Raw genomic sequence first — 21,393 nt, 5'->3', positions numbered from 1 at the left:
AGCCTCTTTATATAAATTAACATTTACATATTAAACCATAAGAACTTCCTTTCAGCTTCTTGGCACTGGGTCTCCCCTCTGTCTTTCTCCCTCTCACAGCTCTCGGTCCATCAAAAGATTAGATTTTCAGGAAAGGTGGATTGGCTGTTTGTCCAGATTACTTTTGCTCCCTGCCTTGTACACTTCAGAAATGGAGGAAGGGGTAGCAGAGTCTAAGAAAAACCAGAAAATTAATAAAAATGCAGTTTCCTCCCCAGCAGGCTGTGGAGATGCCCTGGGTGTGCAGGACTGGCCTCTGGATGGGGTGGGTCTCCTTGTCAGGATACGGGGATCTTTCAGTCATGTCCATGAGTGCCTCCGTGTTCTAAAACGTGCAACATGCTCTCTCTTACACCTCAAGTCGTTGCAGGTGAGGAAGAATAATCCTGGGAAAGTATTTACTTGGCACGTTGTTACACTTTCAGCAGTGTTTTAATAACCTGACTAGTAAGTCCCTGCTGAGCAACCAATTATGAACAGATCAGATTCAGGAAGCCTCGTGGTGGATTTTTCGCAGGCTTTCCTGCTGCCAGAAGTGGTACATCCAGTGTAAATGCTCCATTGTGTTATGCTGCTTCAGATCATACTTCTGAAGGACAGTGCCTTTGATTGAATTTGTCACTTGGACTTGAAAGTCTTGCTGTGCTATACACATCAAAAAGAATTCTGGCCATCGTAAAATTGTACAAATTACTTCTGCAAGCCGATTTTATTCTTTCTCTTTACTTGGGGATGACTGATAGTTTTAGCAAGGTAAATATTTTACAAGGAAATCTGCTAGTTTGTGTAAACACTGAAGGCAAGACAAGTAAATAGTAACTTGTGTTTTATATTTTGCATCTGTTTGCAATCAAGCTCTTGGTTTTTTTAGATGTTATTGTCAGAATGAGTTTGGATATGATCTCAAGGCTAGCTAGTTCTGAGATTTCGGTCTCAATTTCAGTGTTTTTTTTTTTCTTGTTTGCACCAAGCCCAGCCTTAAAGGAAAACCAAATAGCTGCAGTTCTGTACTTGATGATTATCTTTAGATGCCTAAATGATTGATTAACTAGCCTCAAGCTGTGTTCTTAATGACACTTTTGGTCCGATGGCTTACATATTCCTCTAGCTAAATCTAATATGTAACATGATTTAATTCAAGGGGTAAGTAGGGTAATTGGATCAAGACTAAGGAAACATTTAACTTTGCAATATTGCTTTAAAAGAAATCTGTGAATGTCTGTTTAATTGTTGAATTACACAGCTCTCTTTTAAGTGGAGTTTCAAATGCTTTTTTTTATGACTAAGGGATTGGAACCAGTGTGTTTGCTGCTGAGAGTTTATCCCAGCTTGCTGTGAAAAATGGGCTGTAGTTACTAACACCAAAAATAAAAGAGAAGGTATGCAGAAAATAAATTATCCATAGAAAGTTAATGCACTGAAATGAAAGTGATAGATTGTTGCAGTGAGTGTCTGTCACTTTTAATAATTGAGACTTCGTATAGTTTATTCCAAGAATGCTTAAAACCCTCCCCTCCCTTCTAATCTTGGTCTTAGTGCTGCTTCAGAAAAAAAATAGAAATAACAAAATTCATATTGGTTTTGTGTTTGCTTGCTATAAATCACCAAGACTTTTGTGAGTGGTAGTCCCTGAGGTATGAGGCAACAGAAGGAATGAGCAGTGCATTTACTTTGGAGGACTTGTCCAAATAACCTAAAATAACTTGGGTTCCCATGAAGTAATTGGTACAAAATCTGCTATAGTTCTTTTGTGTCAAAAGACCTGTCAAATTAAATTAGTGTCTAACTTTGAGGTCACTTTATACTCCTTAATTTATTCTTAAGCCATTGAGGACAGTATTTATAGTCCTTGTTCTCACCTGTTATTTCATGTGCTGGGAGTACAGGATATTCCTCCGTCATCTTGGTCATTGATTTGTAATGTGCTGTACAAATTGATTTGTAAAATTGCTCCACTGCATATTTTTAAAGAAATGTTTGAGATATCAAAATGATTAGCTTCCTTGAAATTATTTACTACCAAGGGGTAAAGGAGCAAATGACAGGACATGATTGCTTACAGATTTCCTATATATTCCTCTGATTCATCTGCCGTATCTGTGGAATCAGTCAAGATTTCTCAGCAATGCTCAACATTTTTACAAGGATATTATTTTTGCTTGCTTACAGCTATTCTTCCTTTTCATCTTCAGATGAACTGTAACATCTCTTTAGAAAATTGTTTCTGTGCTCTTTTGTGTATGCACATGCCTCTTTGTTAAACCTATTTCCAAGGAAAACTCAGTGGGAGAACCAACTTCTGTCCTTTTCTGACCTGGCCGGAACTCCTCTGTGCACGTGCTGTGTTGTGAACCCAGGCTGCTGAGGAATTTCTCTGCCAGGATGCTCACTTGCCTGATGGATAGCTGTAGCTGCACTGGGATCTCTGAGCTCCAGAGTGGCATGTGACCTTGCCAGGGCTTTTAAAGTCACTACATGTGTCTTCTCAGAAGGAGTGAAAGCACTCATAGATTGTATTTAGTAACACTTCATCAGTTACTGCAGTTGTTATGATTTTTTTTTTTTTTTTTTTTTTGCTTTGTGAGGTTCTGAAGAGTACTCCATAATTATTTTTACTCTTCCCTGATGTACTTAGATTCAGCAGAAGTTACATCCACACCGACTGACTCAGACTTGGGAAAAAAGAGCAAGAAGGAACAGATAAAAATGTGGTTTAGTCCAAGAAGCAGGAAGATTCGATGTGTTGTGAAGAGGAGTCAGTCTGAGACTAAAAGCAATGACCTTGGTCAAGACACATCTTCAGTTTATGATTTCTTTCCTTCCCCTCCTCAAGAGAAGCCCTCCAAGCCGACAAAAAGACCAACCCAGAGACAGAGGAAGAACATGAAAAAGAAACATCTAGCAGACATTAACAAAGAGTGGAACTTAGAGAAACCTGAGCAGAAAGGAGTCGAGGAGAAGATTCCCAAGGAAAAGTGTGTGACCATCTGCAGTCAGCCAGTAGTGCTGTGCACTCCAGAACCAGAGAGTCCTGAAGAAAGACCTCAGCAGGAGTCTGTAAAGGAAGCTGACTCCAGCAACAATACAGAAGATATGGAAGTTCTACCACAGGCAGAATCCCCAAAGAAGAAAGATAGCGGCGAGGTTGTGTGCTCTGCACGAGATAGCAAGGAAAAATATTGTGCTGCAGAGACAACACTCTCAAAAGAAAAAGCAGTTATGCCTTTGAAACGTGGAAGGCAGCAATCCAGACTTCAGGGTACTCCTCAGTCTAAAAGAGCAAGGAGAAGTGAGAGGGATGTTCCTGGGAAGTCAGGCAGGCAGGCCAATGGCTTAGAGGAGTCACTGCAGGGCTCCCCCATCTCCCCAGCGACGGAACACCAGACACCAGTTCAGATTTCTTCCTCTGCATCCAATCTCACTGACACTGGAATGAAGACAAGAAGATCTGCAGCCCTTCAAGTGATAAACAGTCCTTCACTTTCAGAATCTCCTTCTACCCCATCCACTTCCAAGACTTGCAGCCAAGTAGCAACACCACTCAGTCCTTTTGTGTTGAAATCCCCTGGTGGCAACACAATTGCCAGAAGGAATTACAAGGGAGAGACTTTGCTCCATGTTGCTTCCATCAAGGTAGGACCATCATCTTCTAGTTCAGCTTTAAACAGAAGTTTACAAAGACAATGTTGTTTTAAAAATATTCTGGAAACCAGTTACTTTAGAACACTGTGTTTTGGGGAGGGAAATCTCATTTTGTGATCTTTTTCTTCTAGGTTTATTGGGAAGTTTCCAATCTGATTCTCTGATTTCATAAAGAAACGACTGTTGGAATGATCAAAGATGATTATACTTGGAAACTCAAAGCATTACAGTTTCAGTTATACCTGTGAGTTCTAGGAAGTGATAAGCATTTAAATGTTTTGGCCTTGTGTGCCAGAAAGCTGTCTCTGATTTGTCATAAGGAGTTTAGGAACTGTTTCAGATCTCTGATCTTGATCAGTTCAGTCTGAGCTGGTAACTCAGCCAGGACAAGATCTGAGTTATCTACATAACGATAACTGTGAGACATTATTTAACTATTATGTAAGCTTTGAGATCCACCACCTGATGCAAGTGTTGGCTCAAGGGGAGTGAGGTGCTGCACCCTGTGATTCCCATGCTGAGCCCTATGCTCTGAAGGAAAGGGACAGGGCTGGGATGTTCTCAGTTTTATGTAAGGTCAGTGTTAGTCATGGAATGACACCTAACACTCATTATGTTGTTATTATCTTAACCGGTTCCTGGTGTGGTAGAACTTCATGGCTTTGCTCTTTGCAGGGGCTGTCCTTGCCCATTGCTTTGTAAAAGCTGGGTAAAACATGTCCCACTCGTCAGATGCACTCATGGCAGCTCCCTTCTGAGAGGTCATTTCAAAGAGTTTGTGGTCTGGCAATTTAAATGCACTTTGTGCTAAATCATAAAATACAAATGCTGTGTGATTAATAAACTGCATGTACTGGAAGCATTGATTGCTCCATAAGCACCTGACATTTATACAGCACTTCTCTCTGGTGAGACAGAGGCTGTTCTTGATAAAAAACTGTGTCCTCTTTCAAAGGCATTCCTAATAAGCCACTCCTGCTGCACAAGACCTTTTTAAATGGAAGTGTCAGCTGAGCTGAGTCGAGTTCAAATCTCGTATTTGATGTCATTAATATGGAATTAGGGGGGAGAAAATGAAATGTTGTCCTCACAGGACTCAAGAGCTTTGAAGGAGGGGTCTCCTGTTACTTCTCATCCTAAGTCCCGCATGTTCCTCTTTATTAAAACACTGTTTACAAATTACCCTTCTGTGATTTTCTGGGGATTTGTAATGAATACAGTCATGACTGACTGGTTCTGAAAAAAATGGATCTGCCTTGGCAAGTTTTCACACAGGTATGGTTTCCAGCAATATGCCTGATGCTTTTTTGGAACGCAGGTATTTCATCTAAGAAAACAGCACCCCTGCAGCTTGTTGAGACATGGAGTATTGGCATATTGGTGATATGCCAATAAGGTGGTTTTTCATTGCAAAGCATTTTGAAAATAAATGAGGAAAAATTAAACAGTTCATGCTGTAGACAAAAAGGATAAACATGTTTTGATTATCGAAGTTCAGTGGTGTTGCTGGCACTCCTTACTGCCGTTGGTACAGCCAAAAAAAAGCTGACTTCCAGCTGGAGTGTGGGCAGTGGGATGGGCTTTTTCAGTCCTGTGTGTGAATTCCTTTTGGTGTTGTCTTCTGATGTTTATAATTATTGAGCTAAAATGGGAAATGGCTTCTGTTCCTCATTAGTTCTGCTGTGGTTTTTATCCAGCAGCTCCATATTCATTGAGGTGCTCATTAGCAAAGGCTTGTGTAGCTAGGTAGGGCTTCAGGGTGATCCCAAAGTTTGCTTTGAAATGGAACTAAAATAACACGAGGGAAGTGATCTCTCGGTTATGATCTTTTAACCTGCAGGAACCCTGTATGGAGCTGATAAAAGTATTTTCTCAGACTGTTCTTGAAAATACCAGGCTTTATGCCCTTTGTATATTCTCAGTGTGGGGTTTAGATTTGTTTGGTTGGGTTTTTTTGTGGGGTATTTTTCTTTGGGGTTTTTTTTTTCCAAATTAGTTCTGGTTTTTTTTTCTGTTTCTGAAAGAAGCATTTCTCTTCCAGTTTCGTTTTATAGGCAATTTTTTTTCTTGTTATTTTCACAACCAGTAATGTTTTTCCATGTGTGTAAAGGGAAACAGACTTGTAGCTACCACCCTCCCCCAAAGTAAAATGAAGTCTAATTCTCTGAGACTTCATGAATTATAAAAATAAATCTGTATTATTTTCATTAGCTGTTAGGGTCTAATACCCAGATTTTAATTGAAGCTAATTGAATTCTCCGTTTTTTCTTATTTAAAATAGATTATGCCCAATGTTAGCAGGCATGAAAAGTTAGAGTGTTGTGCTGTTTCTAATGATTCTGAGGGATTGAGCCCATTTACTACTACTCCTAGTAGTTATTATTTTACTGAAATCAAAATGGTTCTCAAGAAAGGTTCTAGTGTGGATGAACCTAATGCTGAGTTAAACTAATAAATGAAAATAAATGTGACTCTTCTTGTAGCAAACAGCAGATGTGTTTATCTTCAGAGTCATTAAAGGTAAAATCCCAATTAGTTAAAATACAGAATGTGACCTATTCAACTCTGAGTATTCCAGACTAGTGGGAAATTGCCCAATCAACAGCCCTTCCACATGGGAGTTTTTTACAGGAAGAGAGCAAATTGTTCACAGGATCAGCTCTTCCATGGCAATTAAATCACAGCACAGCACCACTTAACGAGTTTGTGTGGAGTCCTAAATCTTCTGTGGAGAGAAGAACCCCCCAGTTCCTTGGCACTGCATTTCAGATCTGGGTAATGCCTGTGCTTCTCCTGCTTTGCCAAGGGAGGTGATGGGGCAGAGCACAGTGGGATTGTGCCACTATGGATTCCAGGGAGAGGGACTGTGAACTGCAACACAGGAGGGTGACAGAGGATCTTGGCAGCAGCTGCACTGTTACAGGGAGTGCATGGGAAAGAGCTGGGAGAAGGCTTGTTAATGCTTCAAGTTAGAGGGAAATGGGGAATTGCTCCTGCTCTGAGGAAAGAAGAATTTGCCTCTATGCAGAGCATCTCCTTTGTTTGAAGAGAGAGACGGTGTATTGGGACTAGTTTTGGCTACCTCCTGTCCCAGGTACCCTTAAGTTTTGACAGCTCAGGATGGCTTTCCCTCCTTGCTGTCACTCTAGGGAGGGCTCACAGAAAGGCTTCACCCATGGCTAGCCTGCTGTGCTGGACTCTTCATGATCTTTATAATTAACACAGTAAAATAACTGTGAGATAATTCCTTGAGCCCGTGAGAGTGCTCCTTTTACTGCTTTATTACCAGTTAACGACACATTAGGAAGGAGAGCAGAGAAGATGTTGTGGTTTTGTGAGCATGTGATGGCCAGCATCAGGATGGCTTTTAAATCTTGTTTTCAGGTGTCTGACCTAATCAGCTGGGAACTTCCTTTCTTTTGGTACTGGATCTCTTGTGTGCCACGGTTGAGAGCTGTGTCACAGAAGAACATCTCCCCTCCTGGAGAAATGAGGTCAAGTCAAATATGAAATAGTGCAATGGTTTCAAATGCAGGACTTGAGAATATGGAAACTGGCCATGAGTCAAAGCAATCCATCTTCCGAAGTGCTGATTTGGAAGCTTGGAAACAAATTACCGTTGCTTTTTCAATAATGCTTGGTTGTTACTTGTCTTGTTTCTGAGGCAGGTTAACTTCTTGCATGTTTTCTCTTTATTGAAGGTTAAGCATAGTTTCTTGTATGTTTGTTATTAGGGAGTGGTCTGCTGTGTAGGGAATTAATTCGGAGGATTTTGAGGTGAGGAACTTGCAGGTTCCTGGAAAGAGTTCACAGTCCCTGTAAAGCACTTTAATTCATATTTATCCTCCTTGACCATTTATGAGTTGTAAATAATCTAGTTCCCCCCCCCCCCAGCTTAAATGAGCAGATGTCATTGTGTTTGAAAGGTGGCTTTTTTGGTTCATTTGCTTGACCTGAAGACTGAAGTGGCTTGATTAAATTTGTAAATGAAGGAGCAAGTATTTGGTTGAAGGGGTACAGGTTTTTAGCTTCATCTTCATGTACTGTCCTAATTCTTTGCATCTCTCTCTTTAACTGGTAGAATAGGTTTTCTTGTAGAATATGTTCGCATTTATTTAATAATTTGACTTTTTGGTGAAAAATGCCTTGATTAATGGAAATTGTAAAGGGCAAAATGAAAAAAAAACCCTGTAAAATGTGACTGAAAGGACACGTGCAGTTCTTAACCATATGTAATAAAATCGGGACTTGAGGGAGAAGGAAAAGAAAAACCCTACAACCTTGTGTAAGCCAAGCAGAGATAGTTTTCTGGGCTTGAGCCAGCCGTGGCTGCAGGAACTAAATTCTCATTGGGAGGAAGAAGTGCTCGTAAAGCCGAGTAAATGCTCTTCCCTGTCTAAGCTACTGCCGGCTCCAGGTCTGCCAACAGATGGCCCCAGCGCCTTTCCTGCTTCTCTGGCTTCCCGAGCTCCCGTGAGCTGCGTTGCCGAGGAAGAGCAGACCCATGGCTTTACTGTCTTGTCACTACAGCTGAGCTTTGTTATGAGCATGAAATGTCCTGAGCTTTGTTTGTTCCGAATGGATAATTCTGCATTCTGCAGTAGCTCCTGCCTCTTCAAGAGCTGGATGTAATCCTTCATTGATAATTAGATTTCAAAATAAACACTTGCCTGTGAATTCTTAATGGTAGGAGCATTTTTCTAGCTGGTGTTTGCCTTGTTCTCCCTTTCTGAACAAGAAGTGTTTCCACTTAGCGTTTCCCCTCTGTTGCTGCAGACAGTCAAGAGGGTCTCTCCTTGTGTCACTTGGTTATAGCTTCTTAGTGGAGACTGGTGATTTTCTTGCTGCATCAAGTAAACTCAAGGAACTAAATGTACAAAATTAATTTCGGCATTAGTCAAATCACATGTTTATGCAGCATGTTGGAATTAGTCATTCCATACTAACAGGTGTAGTTTCTTCTGCTCTCTTGTGGAGGAAAGACATGGAATTGACATATTTGTGTCTGGGACTTGCACCTACGTGGTGCTTACTCTTTCTTGTTTAGAGTTTAGCAAAGCATTTATGAGCTTATAAATGTTAGTAATTCCATCAGCTTTGATAGAAGTGGCCAATATAAAAAAGAAAACACACTTTTTTTTTTACCCTTGGATCGCAGTTATTTGGCTTGACTTGTCATCTAAACCTGTATCAGCCTCTGGAAGATCCAATCAAAGCTCAGAGGCACCTGTGGTTGGATTTGATGATCTTAGAGGTCTTTTCTAACCAAAATGATTCTGTGATTGTGGTCCTGCTTGCAGGAGGGACTTGATAATGTGTCTGTTAATGATCTGCGACTTGAAATTGAGTCTTCTGCTTTTTTTAGCTAAATGTTCACGTTATGGTGACTGACTGAAGAGCCTCTGAGGACACAAAAGGCACATTCTCCTGGCTGCTTTGTTAAAATCTCTCTTGTAATCCTGATTGGCAGCGCCCATCCAGTCACTGCGCAGCTCATGACAGCTTTCCCTCCTTGCTGTCACTCTCAGTGCTCAGTACTGGTTGTAGGGAGCAGGTTCCATTTACAGATGACATGATGACAATATTTATCTTCTGTAAGCAGCAAAACACCAATTTTCCAATTCTGACGTGGGCCTGGATTTAAGTCAGTGGATGTTGTCAGTCCTGGTGTCCACACCATCAACGTTTCCTTTGATAAAGCCACAGTGATGTTTTACAAATCAATGCTCACATAACTGATCTGAAAAGCTGTGATAGTATCTGATGCCCACACAAATTATTAGCTGTGCTTCCTGCTTTAAAGCAGTACTCCTGAAATGTCAAACCCTTGCAGTACATGTTTGCAAACTGAACTTTAAATGATAAGCTCAGCTCTCGCTCATTATAGATAATTGTGTGTTCTCGCTGTTGGGAAGGATCTTAATGCTGAGCGCTGTCTTGGCTGCCTCTGAATAACTCCTCAGGTTTGATGCATGTCTGTTAACCTTGCAACCATAAAGAGTATGCTGCTGCTAGAATCCCTTAATTGCTTTGAAAGGTAACATTTTGCTGGGACATCCAGGTTGTGAATATAATGCATGAAATTTATCTCTGATGTGTTAATTTCCTTGATGGTTGTAAAGCCAGTGAGTCTCAGCATTATTTCTGTGAATTTTGAGTTTACGGTTGTTGCTTGCTGGATTTATTTTTGCAGAGCAGTCTGTCTTAACATTTTTTCTAACTTAAAGAGTGAAGATTAAAGCTGTTCTGTTTTTTCAAAGTGCTTCTTGGTAACAAAAATGGATTAAGTTTGGTTTTATTGTATTTAAAGCTTAATTTAATATTCTCTTACCTTTTCTAAGGCATGCTGTGAGTAGTACCTAGAAATTCCTTGACTTTCCACGACTTAAAGGCATTGAACTTGATGTATATAATGGATTAAATTTCTCTCCTTCAGATCTTTTTTTGTATTGTATATTTGGCCTTGGCAAGAGCTACATACCAGTTTGTATATTTGTATCTTCATTTGGGATCACAGTACCCTGGCCGAGGCAAAGTGTCAGCAGTTGTCTTGAAACACTTGATTTTGCCTAAAATAATAAGAATTGAGGCCTGCACTGCAGAGATCTCCTTGCCTCAGCTTCCACAGCTGAGCTCCTTACCTATTTATAGCTGCATCTGGATATGCTCCAATCTTATTACCAACTTTACTTTTCAGGGTGTCAGAACCTCTGATTCGCAAATTCTGCCCTTCTGCTTCCTTTGCCTCATCTCTATTCAGCCTCTTTTCCGTAGCCTCTGCACCAGTTTCTACCCTTTCCACACCTACTTGCTCACAGTAAAAACTGAATATAGCATTTTTCCAAAAAGCAAATTAAAATTGTTTGGTAGATAACTGTTAGAGAAAGTGTCAGTGAGATTCAACATAAAGTAGTAATTGCAGTGTTAAATAAAACTCTTTTCTTTTCATGGAAAACCAATTCCTAGAAGCTTGTCAGGCTTATTAATTTATTTTACCTATGTTTTCAGTCAGTTATTTAGATGAGCTTGAAAAAAATCCAGTCTGAAGGACGAGGAAATTCTCAATAAACGTTCTTGACTTTAATCCTTGCAGTTGACTGTAGTGGACAGATTGCAATTAGCACAAACTTTTCCATTTATTTTGAATTAACTCTGTTACATGCATTGTTTTTGTCTAGAAATATGTAATTGTGTAAAATGTGTGGGTGGTTCTAAATGAACAGCAATGATTGTGTGGTCTCCAGATCAGTTGAGCTTTTGTTATCATGACAATATCTACATGAAAGGCTTATATCATTACATTTTTATTGCAGCTAAATTTATAATTGGGCATCTCTCAAGTTTGTGTTGTATCTGTGTATTTTCTTCATTACTTTCTCATAACTATGGCTTTCTCCTGTGTAGGGTGACTTAGCAGCTGTGGAGGAGCTGCTGAAAAACGGGGCAGATCCCAACGTCAAAGATAATGCTGGCTGGACACCACTGGTGAGTGCTGAAGGCTTCTTTCTCTCATCTGTCTGCTAATCAGATTTCACTTCATCCCTCCTTTCCCCTCCCATATTTTAGTTCCCTTCACACACATTTAGGTGACAGAGAATTATGCAAAGTGAAGAAGTGATGATAAACAAGGTTAAAAGAATTCATTAGCAAGCACTGACCTGCCCAGGTGTAATTCTCCTTTGCTGGGGTGTAGGGCAGGCTCTGAAATCGATCAGCCTGTGACTCTGCAAATGCAGAAAATACAGCTACGATAACTTGAAAATGATGAATTCCAAACAATGTTTGTATTTAATGGGTTCCTAATGTCCTCAGTGGTTTGGAAATATATCAAGTAGTGGAGTGAAAAAATTGCTCACTAGAATTACAGAAAATAAACAAAAGGTTCTTTTCAACCATGACTTCTTCCTCTCCTGCAGAATACTCCTGATAGCCTGTAATGTGGGGGGTTTTGTTCCCTGTAGTCTAATTTGCACACAGTTGGCCTTTGCTCAGTTCTTCTCAGGGCTTTTTGTTAGTGCTGGGTTCCCAGGTTAATTCCTGTCAGGAGTGTAATGCGGTAGCCTTGCATTATCTTCCCTGGCCATCTGCGGAGTGCTGGAAAGTGGAACTGCCGTGAGAGGAGTCCTTCTGTGAATTCTGTTTCACCCGAGTTTCCCCGCCGTGGCTTTTCCCCCCCAGCACGAGGCGTGTAACCACGGGCACAGGGAGGTGGTGGAGCTGCTGCTGCAGCACCGGGCGCTGGTGAACACCACGGGCTACCAGAACGACTCCCCGCTCCACGACGCTGCCAGGAACGGGCACGTGGCCATCGTGGAGCTGCTGCTCCTGCACGGCGCCTCCCAGGATGCAGTGTGAGTACATGTGGAATCTTGCTGGCATTAACCACAGCTACAACATCCAGAGTAGATGTTAAGTGAATATGAAGCAGAGCTAGTAATAAATGTGATTTGTATGAAGTGAGGGGTTGGGTGTTAAATGTGTGCTCTGCTGTGCTTGTATCTTCCTTTTCCAGGTAGGTGTTTCCTTTCCATTTAGCTTTGTCCTAAGCTTTTCTCAGGACGCCTGAGTCATAGATAGCTGGAGTACTGGAGACTCTACTAGGAAAGTAACAACATATGCTCACCCTAATCTTACACTTTCCTGTTGGCATCTTGTTATAGCTGCTGTCAGCTCTAAGATGCTGAGCTAGATGAGTTTTGAACTGCTACAGCTGTTTTTTGTCTCGTTACTTTTACTACACTACTTGCTAGCAGAAGGCATTTTGCTCCAGTCTCTTCTCTTTTCACAAATGACATAGACACAGGTGGAGATTTGGGAATTCTCACTTTTGCCTTTTTGGATCAAAGCACTAATCCCTGGTACACCTTTTAATTTAAAAAAAAAAAAAAAAAAAAAAAGCTAAGTAATATTTTCAGTTGACTCTTCTATACAGTTAAGTCTCCTGAAGATTTTGGCATTTGTGTATAGGAGGTGCTAAAGAATCTTTCAGTCTGTGAATAACCGTGCAGCCTATTAGTATTTCAGACACTAAATGTAATTCTAGGTGTTGTATTGTTGTTGTGCCAAGGCCTGTGTGTATAAATTTGAGTCCAGTTCAAGCTGTCAGTAGGTGTGTGTATAGTAACACAACAGGATGAAGTCTAGCATGATACAAGTTTCCTTGGCAGCCACAGGAAGAAGCATAAACAAGTTCAGCTTAATCACTTCAGCTCTCAATATTCACACTCTTGGAAGCATACAGAATTAAGGTGCTTTGTGGGAAAGCATAGGGTTTTCATAAAGTCCTAATCTTGAATATATTAGAGTTTAAAAAACAACAAGAAAAAGCCAAAACAAATCAACAAGCTCTCAAGACTTCAGCATGAAAAAGTAAAACAAGGATCAATTTTGTCTTCACTTTGTTCTTGAGCAACAGGGACCCGTGCACCTGGAAAAGCTGACAGCTTCAGAGATTTTTAAGCCTTTTGTATATGAGGAACCGGTGGTGTCACACTTATCATGTGTTTGTCTGGTGTTTGAAAGCATATCACAGCCAACAGCTTTGCTGCAAGGTTGTGACAGGGTTTCAGCTCTGGTGGGTTTGCACAGCTCAGGCTCCACATGTCAGCAGTGGACTCTGCAGGTCTCCTGTTAGCCTTGGTCTCTGCTGCGTGTGCTCACACAAACAGAGGTGAGGCTGAACCTCTTTCAGCTCATTCTACATGAGCAAACATGACTCTGTTGAAACAGAAGCTTTTTAATCAGGGAAGGAGAGATTTATGTAAACCTTAAGCCCTGCTTTAACTTTTCACTGACTGTAGATAATGTTTAGTAAAAGTCTCTGAGAACAAATTTAGCTGCCATTAATCTTTGTGTGATTTGTCTGACAAAAGCAACCATGGGTGCTGTGGCACAAATTCAGTCCTGTCCATCCCTCCTGTAATAACTGAGTCTTCCAGATCTTCTGTAGGCTCTCTATCTCTGGTTGAAATGCCACTGTGTGTGTTGATGGAAAGGGGTTGGGGTTTCCCCTCCTCCATTTTTACAGAGAGCATTAGAGCCACAGAGAAATAGATGTACAAGCAAAGTGTTCAGGCTTGAATAGTAAGACTCTGCTGACCTCTTCCAGGCACTGTCAAGAAACGATGGAAACAGGAACAGTGTGTGTGGGACTCCTAAGAATGCCTCGTGCCTCCCTTCCCTCCTGTGCCCTAATAGCTTCCCGCAGTGAATTGTGCTGTGATCTTTCCCTGGATCATGACTTTGCAAATCTTACAGGGTGTTTTTGCTGCCACTGCCTCTGGTAGCTGTGGTCCTAATTAAGCAGTGGTTGGATTTGCCTAGGTAAGTGGACTCGAACCTTCTTTTCTGTAGAAGGTTTAGTTAATTCTTTCTTCCTAGTGGATGTAGGTACCCTTATAATGGAGTCCCATCTGACAAGAAGCTTGTTTTTCTTCAGTGACATTTTTTCCTAGATCCCTGAAATCAGCAGACCAGTTTTAAAAACAGGAGGTGAGAACAGGCTGATCACTTAAAATGGTGCAATTATAGTTCATTTCATTATGGCTAATTATAATTGGTGTCTTTGTACTTAATGCTCACCTTCACATTATTATTTTAGGGTCTTTACAGTAGAAATTGAAGTAGTGATGAGTAGAACTTAGAGCTCTTCTCCAAGGTTTATTTTTGTGGAGTGCCTTAACTTGAGAGGTGTTCAGTATGTGAGCTAAGACTATACCAAACCAATTTTGTCAAATGGATAAATTGGTCTAATTTTAATTCACTTTTTTTTTTCTTTTTGGTGTTTAAAACCCTTTCTAGTCCTTTTGTAGGCTCTTCAGACCTATTCTCAATGAATTAAGTTTCAGCCAAGGAGAGGGCCCTCCTTAATGTGATGGGATAAAGTGATTCTTCTTTATCTTACCAGAGCAGGGAGGAAAGTTTGATTAGTTCACTGTGGTTGCTTAAGTGTTTTACTTTAGCTAAGCTAAGTAAAATGTGAACATGACAAATGTGTTCAAATGTTACTTGGGACACCATGAAATATGTAGCATGAAACCTCACAGAAGTGACTGATGTCTTGCTGCTGTCTTAGCAGTAGAATTAACTCAGTTTTGTGTCTTAATATCCCTTGTGTGTTGGAGAGTTAATCTACTGGAATAAAAACAGAGCTTGCATTGAACAGCCTGCTTAGAGCACTAGTTTCGAAATTTAGCATGATACTCAATTGTGCCAGATGAAATATATTTTAAAGGTGTGCAGTAATGACTGACAGCAGGTCCAAAGGTAGGTAAGACCCACTGGTCTGTGGAGGGATGTAGGATATATCTGGAAGCAAATACCGCTGCTTCCTGAGGGACCTCAGTGGGTGAGGTACAACCCTATCCAAAGAGCTGAGACTTTGCAGTTTCTGATTTAGATATCAGATATTCACAAACCCATCAAGTGCATCTCATTCCAAGTATCTTTCAGGCTATGTTTTTGTCCTTTCATGTTAACTCATAGTGCATTAAGAAATAGCTCTATATAACAGGAAGCAGCCACTTATCTTTTGGACCAAGCAAAAACAGGTAGGGGCTTCCTCTTTTGGCAGAAAGTAATCCTGGGATTTCCTAATTCCTTGGCAAATTATTTTTTTTTTTTTTGGAAATCTGTGAGATTTAATAGTTGTGGCACTTCATTTGTCCACAACTTCATTGAAGTTTTCACTGACTGGGAGAGATACAAACTACAAACGAAAAATATTATATGGACCAGTGGACCTATTAATTGTCCTACTGGTCCTGTTAATTTTTTAAAGTTAATCTCCTACACATAACTAATTTTTATTTTTATGGCTTTTTAAAACGTGCTTGAATTCTGTCTTTTTTCCTTGCTTCACAGCAAGCCAAGTGATTTGAAAAATTAGATCTCTGCATTTGCAATTTCACAGTACTTCCTAAATGCTTTCACTCAAATGGGCTGTCTTTCCAGTTCTTCATGCACAGTAAGTTCAGCATTAGTAAAAACTGTCGTCTTGCTCTATTTTTTTAGGTGTAGTAGTTGTGAGTCTGACTGAACAAACCTGTGGGAATGCTTGGGGGTGGGTAGACCATGGTCCTCAATTATGAATGGCACAGGGACAAAAATGATTATGACCTGCAGTCATTCCAGGAGGCATTAGACCCATGAGTCTGATATCTTTTTGTCTGCTTGTTCTGAGTCAAGATAGTGCAGGTCTTTGCTGTCTGAGTGCAAGACAGTATGTTGAACTTGCTGCTGACAGCAGGTTAATTAAAACCCTGGCTCTGTTTGGATATCTCAGATGGTCTTTCTGGCTACACAGATTAGGTTTTCTTCCCTCTGTCAGGTTCAGGAAAGGTTTCTATTTAGCACATTCTCAAAATCCAGGTGCTGCCTGGAGAGCCCTGTGCCGCTCAGATTTCCAGGTGGGAGTGAGTGGGTACTGCACTGAGACCTGGCTGCAGGATTTCCATTCAATACTGAACTCTTTTGTGGGGCTGAGACAAAACTTGGTTTATGGAGCAGCTTAAAACTCCTCATTACAAAGAATTACAAAGTATTATCTCGTGGAAAGTCATACTCAGAAGATTTGGTTGAGTTGCTCTTCACTGGGCTCATCTTCGTTCTCAGCACAGCCATCCTAGTCTTGGATTGGATTTGTTCCAGCTGTAACAGCCCTCTGCTGACTATTCAGTACCTTGATGGCTAATAGATGGCTGCTTGCACCCAAGGGTACATCTGACTCTTGCATGTTTTAAAAAAACTTCCAGAAAGCCCACTTGCTTTCTGGTAGAAAGAAGGATGCCTTGGAGACCTCGTATTCCAGCTTAAGCACCTCACTGATTTCTCTCTAGCAGAAACAGTTGTGTCTTCCTGCTGAGTGTGGAACTCATCATGTGCACTGGACCCTTTCCCAACAAACCCAGATTTGTAGGAGGAGCACACAGAGTTATTGGCATTTCTGAAAACACTCTTTGTGTGTTAGGGTGGACGAAATGTGCATGTCTAATTTGGTTTTGCATATTGGATTAAAATTCATCTTTTACTCGGAACAAAGTGGATGATTTCCCTTGTTCAGCTGGTTTGGATAAAGATGGATGTGAGCACCATTTGCCTAAAGCTTCTGTTTCCCATTCCTCTGCCTTACTTAAAAACTACAAATATAGTTTTCATCCTTTCTCTCTGAAAAGTAAATTACAACACTATCCTACTTGAAAATTTGTTGTTAGGTTGTGTTCCTTGTACTGTTCTTTTTTTTATGTAAACCCTCTTTTCCCCTGTTTCAGCTACATTTGCTCACTCTCCTTAAGCTCAACAATCTGCTTAGTTGCAAATATTCAAAACTTTTAAACCATCTCTTGTGCTGGTGTTCCTTTTTCAGACCTCAGCTCCCAACTTTGTCACAACTTAACTGTGCCACCTTAGCATGCTATAAATAGCCCTTCCTTCTTCAATGCTGCCTAATGATGGGACAGCATATCACAATGGTCTAGTAAGAAGCAACTGAAACAAGCTTAAAACTAGGAAAAAATTGTAAGTGAATACAGAAGGAGTAGCTGGAGCTCTTATTTGTACAGTTTAATTGGCAAAAAATTTTCTATATTTAACTGGGATGGTCTATATATTTATCTATGGTAAATATTCATGAGGTTTTTTTCCAACAGTCAAGAATCTTACTGTGCCTTTGGAGGGAAAAGCAGTCCCAAATCTCTACTACTGACATGCAGTGATTTCCTCCCTCTGCTTAGCTCTCAGTGAAAGGTCAGCCAACTAGCCTCAAAGTGATTTTTAGTGTGTGTGATTATATATATATATATATATATATATATATATATCCCCTCTCTGGATGCATTGTTCAAAGGAACTTTATCTTGCAGCAGTTTGAGTCGAATGTTGGCCTTATTTCAAGGAAGGGCAAGAGCTACCCTGATGATGCATGACAAAGCAGGAACAGCATGACAATATTTAATGGGCTGCAACTCCCAGGACTGGGCAGAAATTTAACCAATTATCTTTTAGTCTGCAGAGTTTTTCTGTCTTATTCCTGCACCATGCTCATTAGTAGCATAGAAGAGTTTGGGATTGGTAATAGTGTAAAATACCGTCCTGGACTCTTCTGTGGGGGATTTTTGTGGATTGTTGTTTTCCTAAGGGGCTGTGCTAGTGAGCAGTGCTCAGCCAGCGGCACAGAAGGGTGCCGAGGTCAGACATCCCTTTCAGCTTAGTGCTGGCCAAAGCCTCCCAGTTAAGTCAGAGTGGAGACTTAATAATTTGAGCTTCTCTTTGGGCTGGATTGGGTTATGGCCTTATGTGGAATTACCTGTAAAGCTTCCTGGATTCCTGCTTTGCACAGGAATTCGTGGCTGAGAGAGCACTCTTCAAAGCTGCAGTGGTTTTGTGACCTCTTTAAATGTTTCATTGTTTGATGACTAAGCTTGCCAGATTTCAGACACTGAGTCAGGGCTTTGTTCTCGGTGACAAGCTTCCCCTCCATAACGAGCTCTTATTGTGCCTTTGGAGAGCCAGAGCTAAGTGTGTTGGGGAGAAGAGGATCAGCTGCAACAGCCATTAATCTCAAAAAGGGCAAAGCAAGCAGAATATTCCCCAGAGTGCTGGTAGAGGCCCCTGTTTGCTGGTGGCAATTATACCTGTTCTGCAATTTCAGGCTTCCCTCCCCTCACTACTGTCCTGCAGCAGCAAAGTTGTGTGAAGGAGGAATTGAAGCCATGGCTGAGCTTGATGTGTTTATAGCAAATCACCTCTGTCTGAGGAGTGCTAAAAGAGGAAATCAGTCTTGAAGCACAACTAATAACTATGAGGTGCCACATACAATCAATAGATTTCAACAAAATTGGCAAACCGACTAAAATCTGACTGAATTGGCTATAATGTGTTGTGTGGAACAGCACACTGAGGGAAAATGAGATGCATACTCAGATTTTCGGAGTGCAAGGGAGCCGTGGTTCCCAAGTAGGAAGCAGATAGCTTTTTCTGTAAAAGCACAGCCACATCAAGCTCCATGTTTAATGCACTACGGAGAATCTTCTGACGTGTCTTTTATGGCAAACGGATAAGCCAAAAATACATTTTTTGGTTACATGACTGCAATGAAAGATTAAAGCTGAAATTTCTGGGTCTTGCAAATGATATCAAAGTGCATCTTGAAACAGTTTAACAAGGATGTGGTTTATTTAACTGAACATTCTGCTCTGAACATCCCTTACTCCTCAGCTGAATGCAACAGCTTGTAATTCTGTATCCATCTGTCTTGGATGCAATTCTTACTTTAAGCTTTGTGCTTTTAGCTGAAATTACATATTAATAAGAAAGTGGGAGGGAAAGCTACCCAGCTAATATGCATGGTTAGTTAAGAATCAAGTCACATTTTATTTACTTAAACCCATCTGTGCTTGTTTTGCCAGTAATATATTTGGTCTGCGGCCTGTGGACTATGCAGAAAGTGAAAAGATGAAATCTGTGCTAATGTTACCAGTGAAGAATGAATCATTTTCACTTAACCAGCCCTCTGAGGTAAATGTCTGTGCGGGTTTGTTTTTGTGTTTTGCTTTTTAACAAAAAAACGGCCATGTGTTCTTCGTTGAAGTATTGAAGGCTTGGCTGTAAGTACAGTGCGTCACCTGCTTTACAGGGAGATTTAAAATAGGCTGGGAAACTGTCTTGGACAGTATTTCTAGGATGTATGTGGAATACTGACAAGCTATGAAGTTCTGTGTTAGAGCTTTATCTGGGAAAACAAAGGATGTTTCTTGTAATGTGGTTTTATTATAGGAGAACGAGCCTGTGCTATTCCTCAAGTATCACTGCTTGAACTTTACTATTGATGTTGTTTTTCTGCATAGCTAAATTTGTTCTACTTACCAAACTGTCTGCAAGCAGCAGCAGTCTTTGTTCCAAGTGCTTTTTGTGTCCCCTTAAAAGGCTGTTCTACCATCGTCCTTTGTCCAATAATGAAAATACCAGCTCAGCAGTTGAAAATAACTTTAGGGAGATTGTTTTGGGTTTGGTTTTTTTTTTCCCCTCCTCCTTTGGACAAAGACTTGTCAGGACTTGTATCCAGAATCAGGTACTCAGACCTAACAAGTTACTGCATTATGAAATGCTTTGTGCTTCCTAATGAATGAGGATTAAGCTGACCTGGCTGATAGAAACAGCCCTAATCTACTCCAGCCTATGCAGCCTGCTATGATCCCTCCTCATTGAGGGCACAATATACCCAGTGGCCAAAAGTAAACTGTTGCAGCTAAACCAGGACTAATGTGGCTGTTCCTCCTACCTGTAGCAAATGTGAGATGTGGCTCTTCTGTGCCAAACCATTTTGGTATTTGCATTTGCTTTGGGGTGAGTGTGTGCCAGGGGATGGCTGCTGGCTCACTTGGATGATTTGATCCAGAGCCTGAGGCTGTGGGGTAACTGGATCTTAAAGATGTGTCTGTGCTATGGAATCTGGAGTATTTAGGAAAATCCAGGAGCTAAAGTATTCTACCCTTGTGAGCATAAAGCTCCTCTTACTTTGCATTAGTACTGTCCGCATCAAAAACCCCACTTAAGCATTCATTGCTTACAGGGCAAAGTATTAGGGATCTTGACTAAATGGAAATGCAGATATTAATTATAAAGGTTGCTCAATACCATATCTGTTGTTAATACTTTGCTAAAAGTAGGTGGTTTTACTACTTAATTAGGAAATTTTTTCTCTTCAACACTGCAGTCTGCCAAGCTGTTTACACGGTGTCCAACCAGCTCTATGTGTGCACCCCAGTGTATTTAGAAAGCACCAAAAAGGGCAAGGGAGGAAAAACTGATCCATGAGGTGTTTTGGTACCTTGCATAAGCTAAATGAAGTACCTCTAATGTGAAGCTTTTTTCCTGTGGAGCTGATTTGTTACATGGAGATTTATTTGTGGACCCTGTCCACTAAGCTTGCCATGAATTGTGTTTCAAAATGCTTATTCTTGAGAAAGAAAGCTGTCCAGTAAGTAAGTTGCTTTCCTTATGTTCCCAAACATTCAGCTTATTGCAGAATTTTCTGTTCACGCAGGCACTGAGCTCCAGCCAGCCAAGAAATGGACCTCTTGGTGTACTGGGGAGCAATCTTAGTGCGGAGCAGCAGAAATTGCTGAACAAATTAGCAACAGTCCTGAAGGCCCAGAGGTGCACTGAATTTAACAGCAGAGGTATGGAGTCTTGTTGAAATGTCTCTGTCCAAATATAAGTAATTACAGTTCTGCACTTTATCTGTTAAGATACTACCTGCAACAGGGTTTTTTATCGCTCCTGGGAAGTGCAGTTTCTGAAATCCCTGAGTTGTAGCTGTAGTGGAGTGATGGTGTGTTTTGCATGTAAACACATATAAAGCTTGTCTGTCTACCAAGGCAGGAATTTTCTCGGGGAGCCACAGTTTGGCAGTTTGTCTGTTATTTAAAATCCCAAGGCCTCCTCAGAGACCTCTTTTCTTTACGCCTCTTTTACCAATTTTAAGGTCTCTGCTCTGTGTGAGACATCCTGTAAAGTTTTTACTCTCCAGAAGTGAGCCTTGGGCAAATGGTGCCTTGAGAAAAGAGCATGGCATTGACTAAAAGTTGACATGTCTTCTCACATGCCTACCCTCCTTCAGACTTTGTTCTTCATTAAATTGGTGAAGCCAGACTATGGGGTTTGCTTGAGTTCTTCTCCCCTCTTTGAGGACGGGAACATTATCTTAATCCCTGG

At 40.8% G+C, this 21,393-nt stretch overlaps 1 protein-coding gene across 1 annotated transcript in view; it reads left to right on the top strand.

Annotated features, from left to right (window-relative positions):
* The window catches only part of BARD1 (BRCA1 associated RING domain 1), a 40,763-nt gene that overhangs the window by 7,913 nt on the left and 11,457 nt on the right, over nucleotides 1-21,393 (top strand). The window contains exons 4-8 of the mRNA XM_010407958.3: nucleotides 2,675-3,672; nucleotides 11,086-11,166; nucleotides 11,860-12,032; nucleotides 19,086-19,194; nucleotides 20,723-20,858. Coding sequence (XP_010406260.3) covers nucleotides 2,675-3,672; nucleotides 11,086-11,166; nucleotides 11,860-12,032; nucleotides 19,086-19,194; nucleotides 20,723-20,858 — 1,497 coding nt within the window. The remainder of the gene's footprint in view (nucleotides 1-2,674; nucleotides 3,673-11,085; nucleotides 11,167-11,859; nucleotides 12,033-19,085; nucleotides 19,195-20,722; nucleotides 20,859-21,393) is intronic.

This window comes from Corvus cornix, chromosome 7 (genome assembly GCF_000738735.6).
Source record: "Corvus cornix cornix isolate S_Up_H32 chromosome 7, ASM73873v5, whole genome shotgun sequence".
Lineage (NCBI taxonomy): Eukaryota > Metazoa > Chordata > Aves > Passeriformes > Corvidae > Corvus > Corvus cornix.
The sequence above is the reverse complement of the archived record's forward strand: the minus strand, read 5'-3'. Positions and strand labels throughout refer to the sequence as shown.